Here is an 8,486-nt window from a genome sequence, read left to right on the forward strand (position 1 = left end):
AGGGACTGAGTCTGTGGTTGGCAACACAAAATCAAAAGACTTTTTATTGTCTTATTCACCAGCAGGAAGTACAAATCGGAATATCACATGATTCCTCAGCTTTCTCGTCAATGCTCTTCAGTGCTTCAAGGATTACAGGAGTCCACGGGGTCCTTCGGTCCACACTGCATCGGGGCTCCTTGATCTGCCGGAGTTCTGGAAAGTCCCTCGAGGTCTCTCTGTGAACTGGAACACCTCGACGGGGACATTTGGATCATTCAAAACCTCCTGACAGATCTGAACTTGTTTGTAGCTTCATTTTGGAAGCGCGTCGAGGGGACTCACTCTGCAGGCTGGAAGCGTCGCTCCTCTCCATCCAGGATTCCGTGATAGAGTCGGATCTCCTGCTCCAGGCGCTGCTTGTTGCTGAGCAGACCGTCGTAATCTCTGCGCTGTTGTTCCATCTCGCCGCGCACGTCCGCCAGTTCCGCCTCCAGCTTGGACACCACCGAGCCGAGGTTCTGGAGCTCCATGTCGTGCCAGTGACGGGCGTCGCCCAGAGAGTTCTCCAGGCCGCGTTTCTGCAAGACGACCCGCATAAACACCGTTACTGACGAATTCCGGCTGGCCGAGGGGCTTCCGTCAAAGATCTGAGCGAGGTCACCAGAGCTCGGATGGATTCGGTCTCCGCTTGCAGACTTTGGATCTTGCAGCCGGCGTCGGAGCATTGGACCTTCAGCGCCTCCAGCTGTTCCTCTTCAGGACTCAGCCGGCTCACGCACTTGGCGTCCTGAGGGGGAAAGGCGCACGTAACAATTTTTGTCCGACTGAAATCACTCAAATCCCATCTATCCCGTTTCTTCTGGTGTGCCTCAAGGCTCGGTCTTGGGCCCCCTCTTCATTAATTACATCCTACCGCTTGGCGATATCTTGAGTCAATTCAACTTTCACAGTTACACGGACGACGCCGAGCTCTCGCCCTCCACCAACGCCACTGCCATTCTTCTTGCTTCCTGCTTCTCTGAACTCAAACATTGGTTCTCATCCAACTTGCTACCGTTCAACTGTGACAAAAGCAAAATCCTACTTGTAGGTACCGAATGGCCACATCCAGCTAAAATTGACTCTCTTTTTTTTTTGGGCCATTCTTTATTTCGCCATTTTGAACAACCACAATCAATACTTTTCACTTTTCCTTAGTGTAAGAAAACATTTTGCCTGACAGTAGTAAAGAATTCGTCTTGCATACTTTGGCTTGTTTGATATTTACATTTACATTTATATTTATGAAACACAAGTTAGAAAACCAATCGCTACCAAACCGGACAAAACGAGAGCGATTGTTCCATGACTTCGAAGTCTATGTGTATGTGAGCCATTGAGCCCCAGTCCCTTTTTCAGTCTGATTTGATTGGTCAGACTCTTGTATAGCATCTATAATTGTGCAGCATTATGATATCTGTCTTCTCCCCTTTTGTCCCTGCTCCAAGCGCAATTGTGTTGGCACTCGGGCTCTTTGGCATCCTCGAAACATCCGTGATATTTTGTACGCCAGTGCTTTAGAGCATCCGAGAACGACTTGAGAAACGTCTGCGTACCGTTGGGTTCCGTAGGGCTACGTGACGCTTGGGTGTATCACATTTGGCCCTCTCAACTCTTGAGAGTGAGTCGTGCTGAGACGAGCCCCCCACGTGTCACGGCGCCTCTTTTCTGCGATGCCCTCCTCCGGCTTCCTTCACAAAATGAGTCGAGGCTTTTCTTGAGTTCATCGTGCGTTCCTACGAGGGGTCGACATTCTAATTGGGCTTTTTCTGTACGCTAGCACAAATGTCGTCACGATTGGATGGATTTCCTCTTCTCTTTTCCTAATTTGCCTGTGACAACCGTCTCTTTTTGAACTCTTGGAATCCACCCGTGAGCCCTCTCTCTCTCTCTCTCTTTACAGATTGCCGTCGTACTTCTTTCAGTCCACTGTTAGAATGTCTTATGCGTTTTCCCAGGTTCCAATTTGTCATGCCGTCCTGTCCATCTCAACAAACCCAATTCTTTACCCAGTTGAAGTTGTCTCTTCATTATTTGCCATGTTGAATTGTGTAATTGGACTCAATCAATGTTTTTCTTTTACGCCGGGTGGGGTAATTTCCCGGCGTTTGTATGGGATCGTTTATTTAGTCATTTCTATGGTCGTCCGCCGCGCTGCATCATCTCGGCCGCACTCGTCTGCGAGTGAACGAATCTGTGCTGCGTTGCGGTATCCCTTCAAGTTCGGGAGAGCCCGGCCTCCTTTTCCTTGAGGTCATTGAAGGGTGGAATATCTTATTCTTGGCTTCTTGCCTTCCCAGATAAATCTTGATATTAATTTATCCCATTGAATGAATTGTAAATTTGCAATGAGCACCGGGAGCGACTGAAACAAAAATAATAGATGTTCATTGATGAGTTTCTTTCATCCCAAATCGGTCAATGTCTTCGCCTCCCACTTTCTTTTGAGTTCTGGAAGGTTTTGAGACGGTAAACAATAGCATGTCAGAACCCTAAAACGTATAGGCTGAGTATAATGCAAATTGTTGTCGAAGTTTCATTAGGTGTGGAAAGTTATTAGCAGGACCGTTCAAATAAATCGCTACATCATCTGCAAACAGACCTATGATGCGGTCATCTCCATTTCAATTTTATTGCTGCTGTTGTGGTGTCCTGTCTGACCAGCTGCTGACCAAAGGTTTTTTATATATATATATATATATATATTAGTTATACACAAGGCAGCCTTGCCTAGTTCCCCCCTCCAGTTCAAATCCTTCAGTGAAAGACCCATTTACTTTTACACGTGCTGTCGGTGAATTATATAGCGAAGTTATACAATGAACTGATTTTTTTTTTTGGTCGGAAGCAAATCTTTCCAGGGTTAGATGGAAGTGCCCAAATTGTCAGTTGTTCTATTATACTTGCTTCTAATTCCCGATTCCCCCTACCCTCAGGTTAAGAGTACGGGTGTCATCTTCGACAGCACTGTCTCCTTTCAAGCACACGTGAACAACATCACCCTGTCCACATACTGTCCTGTCCTGTCCTGTCCTGTACTTCCACTTATGAAACATCAATCGTCTCTGTCCATCCCTCAGCCTGCACGCTACTGCTCTGCGTGTCCCTACCCGCATCACTTCCCATCTGGATGACTGCGACTCTCTCGTATGGTCCAGCTTCTCCAGAGATCTGCCACCCGTATTGTCACAAGTACCCCCTCCGCCCACCGCATCGCTCCAGCAGCTCCTTGTCCGATACGAAATACTGATGTGCGCCTTCAATAACCTCGCCCGCCATATCTTGCATTACCCTCCCAGTCTCTCAGATCCTCGTCCTCCATTCGTCTGCCCGCCGTGGGGCACAGAGCCTTCAGGCGCTCTTTGGTACTCGCCACCATAACATTGACTCATTAACCCTCTTCAAATCAAGACTCAAAACTGCTCATTCACTCTGACGTCGCCCTTTTAATTGATGTTTTCGATTCTGTTATTTTGTTTCTACACTGGCCTTGAGTGTACATAAAACGAATGATTATTATTCAATGAATTCTCATCACCTTGCATTCCTGGTAGCTGTCCGTCTCTGCTCGGTTCCTCTCCGTCACCTTTTCCCAGTGGTTGCGGATGTAAGCCAGGATCTGGTCTAGACTGGTTTCAATGGGAGCGTCCGGCTGATCCAGTTCCCGTCCAGACATTTGACTGTAGAGGAGGCGCACGTCCTGCGGGGCGGGGACAACGTGACGAGTTGTGGGCAATGTTTATGCTTGTGCTTGTGCTTGTGTTGGGAATCGTGTCGATGCACTCGGGCGTGTTTCTGACTATGTTGGGAATGTTGTTGACGTGGGTGGAATATTTCAGTTGATGTTGATGCTGTTGAGAATACTGTACATCGTCTGATGCTAAATAAATTGTGCAACAGGTCCACTAGAAATTTGAGAACAATAAATCACATGCATCGTTATCTGCAGGCTTCAGTTGTACAATTTATTGAGGTATGTCATCTCAATAAGTTAGAATAAATACGTTGGAATGTATCAAGATGTAGCTGTGTATCTTGCTCCAAAGAATTAAGCATTTCTGTTTCACTCTCGTTTTGGACTTTTGCTTGTATTGTATTGACTGGCATATTTTGTGACCGTCATTTTTGGTTCGATATTATTTATACACACAGGCTGTATGCCGTATTCCCACAAGTGTTATGACAGCAACGACACAGTGCCACCGAGTGTCACGGGGCTCATCTCATCTCATCTCACGCATCCCTCTTCCGCTTATGCGGGGTCGGGTCGCTGGGGCAGCCCAGACTTCCCTCTCGCCAGCCACTTGGTCCGGTTGTTTCAAGGTGGTGGGGGGGGGGGGGGCAAATCCCGAGGCATTCCCAGGCCAGCCGGGAGACAAAGTCTTTCCAGCATGTTGTTGGTCATTCAGTGGGCCGTCTCCCGGTGGGACAGGCCCGGAACACCTCAAGGGAGGCGTCCAGGGCCCATCCTAAGCAGATGCACCGCAGACTGTGGATGCTTAAAAGCCACCTTTTTCTTTTTTTTTTTTTTTTTTGGGGGGGGAGACTATTTTTATCTACTATCTACTGTAGCTACTATGCTGTAGCACTTTGAGACTGTTCACTCTCTGTAAAGTGCATTCCTGAATCGAATGAATCATTATTCTTCTTATAGATGCCCAAGCCCCCCTCATCGAGTTCCTCTAGATGGGGAGGAGCCGCGGCTCGACTCTGAGCCCCTCCCGGATGACCGAGCCTCTCACCCTGCCTCGAAGGGAGAGCCCAGACACCCTGCGGAGAAAACTCACTTCAGACGCTTGTATCTGCCATCTTGTTTTTCGGCTCGAGACCATAGGCGAGGGTAGGAGACCGTAACAGAGCGATACAGAGTCCGCATCACTGCAGACACCGCACCGATCTGTCTGTCTGTCTGTCTGTCTGTCGATCTTCCGCTCCTTTCTTCCCTCACTCGTGAACTAGACCCCGAGATGCTTGAACTCCTCCACTTGACACAGGGGGGGCACTCCGCCCTTCTCTGACCGAGGACCACGGTCTCAGATTTGATTTTCATCGCAGAGTTGACCCGCTGTTCCACGGCCAGGACGAAAACCACACCGCTCCTCCTGAATCTGAGATTCAACTTCCCGACAGACCCTTCTTTCCGAAAACCCCTGAATAGACCTTACCAGGGAGGACTGAGGAGTGCGATTGCCCCTGTAGTTGGAACACACCTTCTTAAAAAGGGGGAGCGCTACCCCGCTGTGCCAATCTAGATGCACTGTCCCCGATGTCCACGTGATGTTGCGGAGGCGTGTCAACCAGGACAGCCCCACAACATCCGGAGCCTTAAGGAACTCATTCAGCCCCACTCGAACCCGACTTACAACGTCCCAAGTTGAGGTCATCAGCACCCCGTCGCCACCATACACAATGTTGATGGTGCACTGCTTCCCCCTCTTTACAACACCGGATGGGATGGTGGACCAGAATTTCCTTGAAGCTGTCCGGAAGTTGTTCTCCATGGTCTCGACAAACTCCTCCCACACCCACGTTTTTGCCCCGGCGACCACCAAAACTTGGCCAACCGGTACTCATCGCTTGCCTCTGGTGTCCCACAGGTCAAAAACGGCCCGATGACGGCATCCCTTACCGCTGGCCTCCACCGATGGTTCGGGCATCGACCACCTTACGGCCACAGCCGCCTCAACAATGGAGGCAGGGAACATGGTCTTCCGGAGGCGGAGTTGAAGCTCCTTCTGACGGGGGACTCTGCCAGACGTTCCCAGCAAACCCTCACAATTCGTTTGGGTCTGCCACCGCGGACGGGCATCTTCCCCCACCGTCGGAGCCAACTCACCACCAGGTGGGGATCGATAGCCGCCGCCCCTCTCTTCGCCCGGGTGTCCAAGACGTGCGGCCGCAAGTCCGATGACATGACCACACGGTCCTGGGCCCTGTGTCGCCCGTATCAAAATCCGCCACTGCGGGAAAGTTGCTAGTGTGTTTGGGAATGTCGCTGATGCCGTTCGGAACGTTCTGGCCGATGTCGGGACCGCGCCGGCGCGTCTGACCTGCTCGTGCTGCCGCTCCAGTTGCTGAAGTTCGGCTCTCATGGCGTCCATCTGGTCCTCCAGCTCCGCCCTGGTCAGGCCGGCGTCCTCCAAGACTTTGTAGAGCGACGCGATCTCGTCCTCCGCCGCCTTCCGGAACGGTCGTTCGCTCTCGAACCTGCGGCGGCACAAACCTGACTGAGACTCAGCCCCCTCGCGCCACACGCCGCGACCGCTAATGGCCTCTGACCTTTCCTTGAAGTCCTCGGCGTTGGCCTGCACATTTTCCGTCTGCAGCGTCAGACGAGCGTTGGCCAGGATGGCCTCGCTGACCTGAACACACGCATTGCCGTGGAGACGCCGCTGTCAATCACTCGTGATCACTACTGCGCTCTTATTTTGATGTCAACAATCTTTGGGCGTCTCACTCGGCAGCATCAATTCAAGAGCTTCGTTCACAAATCCAACATCAAAACGGTACTCGGGCGATGTCACCTGACAGGAAGTGACTTTCCCCTAAGAAGGCTTTTATTGGGAATGACCACACATTTGCCACGCCTCCCAGTAACCATGGCAACAGCATGTTTGTGGGGGCTTCAACTCCCCTAAAATGTTTCAAATTTCAACCAAAACACTCTCGAATAAGCGGGGATAAAGCACCAATAAGCCTTTTCGGGATTGGTTCCCCTCCAAAAACACAAAGAAAAGAAAATGGGAATTTTTTAACACTGTGAACATATTTGTTTCTGTTTTGTGGCTAATGTTGAAAACATGCTTCCTCTGTTTGTGTACTGTGTTCAAAAACACACTAACAGAAATAACACTACAAAAGTAACGGTGACTTTGAACTTTTACCCAGTTCCGTATTGTTCTAAAAAGCTCCAAAAGCATTTTCTCACTCTTTGTTAGCTGTTTGTGAAATGTTGCTACATTTGCTCACATCCTGTGCTAAGCCCCCCTATCCATAAAACCTAGTGACGCCCCTGAATCTAATAAGAAAGACGAAAATATAATCGTCTCCTTTGTGAGAGGCTGTCAAATGATTGACATCTATTCGGCCACGCCTCCTGTCTCTACCGTCTCTGATTGGCTACGCTTTTCACGCCGTGACCACTTGATGATCCAAACATTTATATGAGAGGGATTAAAGGAGGGAGGATTTTCCGGTCTATTGCGATATTAGTCATTCGAAGCGCTCTAAGTGCTCGAGGACTCCGCATCTTTTTGGTGCACGTCTTTCTGTCTCCGAAGCGTTCTCCGTCAATTGACCGTCTGTTGTCGTACTCGAGCGGCTCCGACTACCGGAGACAAATTCCTTGTGTGTTTCTTGGACATGATTGGCAAGATAAAGAGGATTCTGATTCTGATTCTGATTCTGATCATATTCTACTGTCAGGTTATACAGTTAACCTATACGCCCAAAAGTTTTTGGAAACTGGGTCAAGCGGCGGAGTATGTGAAACTTGGTCCGCAACGCGAAACAAAACAAAATCGAGGAAAAATGACTTGTAACTCGAAAACTCCTAAGTTGCAGCACTCGTACGTCAAGGTACCGTAAAAAGTGTTCGGGTTTTTGGGTTTGTTTCTGGCCACCGGATATCAACACGATGCCGAGTCAGCTTTGGGAAATGGTCCTTCCCCTCTCACCTGCCTTTTTCCAAAAAAAGCAACCTTTTTGAATCTGGACCGTTCAGCCGCATGCCCACGCAGACCGGCCCCTCTCACCTGTCTGTACACGTCCTCCCACTGGCCCCTGAGCGGCCCCCAGGCACCGGCGCAGGATGCCTTGCGGTCCAGACTCATGCGGATTTGCTCCTCCAGTTGCTGGTTCAGTTGTTCCAGCGCTTGGACTTTGTCTCGGTACTCCATCAAGCAGCTGTTGAGGCCGCCGCTCGACCCGGCCCCCGCCGCGCCCTGGCCCGCCCGGGGCATTAGGGGCGCAGCGCTGCTCCTGGTGCCCTGCAGGAAGATGCTGCTGATGCCCAGCGCTCTGCGGGACACGCGCGTCCCCAGGCTGGACGCGCCGCCCATCGGGGGGGCCGTGCCCACGAAGACGCCCCGGGACGAGGCGCCGCCCGGGGCCGCCCGGACGCACGTGGAGCTCGGCCGCTCGGACGAGGTCGGGGACGCCGACTGGCCCAAAAAAGAGGAGCGGCGTCGCGGCAGAGGCATGATGGACTAAACCTCAGAGGGCCTCGCACGGCCACATTTATGGGAGGACCGGATTCTGGAACGATGGCGCTTTTGTTCGGCCCACGTTTGTGTTACTGCACCGACCTCTGACCTTTGTTGTGCGTGTGTGTGCGTGCGAGTAGCTGTGTCAGCACATATGAGGCAAACACACATACGCTGTGACTCAGCTGTTTGTTTGTTGTTCCTTTCAAAAGAAACGTTCTGGCTTTAAGCGTCACTTCCTGTTTGCGGTACCAGGTGACC

The 8,486-nt window shown here is 50.8% G+C and overlaps 1 protein-coding gene across 3 annotated transcripts; it reads right to left on the reverse strand.

Annotated features, from left to right (window-relative positions):
- Positions 1-17: 17 nt before the first annotated feature.
- Positions 18-8,277, reverse strand: bfsp2 (beaded filament structural protein 2, phakinin). 3 transcript variants are annotated; one of them, XM_061797029.1, is made up of 7 exons: positions 7,776-8,270; positions 6,301-6,383; positions 6,072-6,228; positions 3,560-3,721; positions 644-769; positions 325-560; positions 18-225 (listed from the first exon to the last, which is right to left on the reverse strand). In XM_061797029.1, the coding sequence occupies exons 1-7, from the start codon at positions 8,220-8,222 to the stop codon at positions 126-128; spliced, it is 1,311 nt and encodes a 436-aa protein (XP_061653013.1). In that variant the 5' UTR covers positions 8,223-8,270; the 3' UTR covers positions 18-125. The 3 variants fall into 3 exon arrangements, with proteins under 3 accessions (XP_061653013.1, XP_061653012.1, XP_061653014.1); XM_061797028.1 differs by having other exon boundaries at positions 18-234; positions 7,776-8,268; XM_061797030.1 differs by lacking the exons at positions 6,072-6,228; positions 6,301-6,383 and having other exon boundaries at positions 18-234; positions 7,776-8,277.
- Between the last annotated feature and the right edge of the window lie 209 nt (positions 8,278-8,486).

This window comes from Phyllopteryx taeniolatus, chromosome 14 (assembly GCF_024500385.1).
Source record: "Phyllopteryx taeniolatus isolate TA_2022b chromosome 14, UOR_Ptae_1.2, whole genome shotgun sequence".
Lineage (NCBI taxonomy): Eukaryota > Metazoa > Chordata > Actinopteri > Syngnathiformes > Syngnathidae > Phyllopteryx > Phyllopteryx taeniolatus.

Bases quoted from the DNA above. Each gene is read 5' to 3' on its own strand.
- bfsp2 (XM_061797028.1), bottom strand. From the start codon at position 8,222: ATGCCTCTGCCGCGACGCCGCTCCTCTTTTTTGGGCCAGTCGGCGTCC. The intron at 6,229-6,300 runs GTCAGAGGCCAT...GTGCCGCCGCAG, and splicing joins GCCGAGGACTTCAAGGAAAG to GTTCGAGAGCGAACGACCGT. The intron at 561-643 runs GTGACCTCGCTC...GTCGTCTTGCAG, and splicing joins CCGAATCCATCCGAGCTCTG to AAACGCGGCCTGGAGAACTC.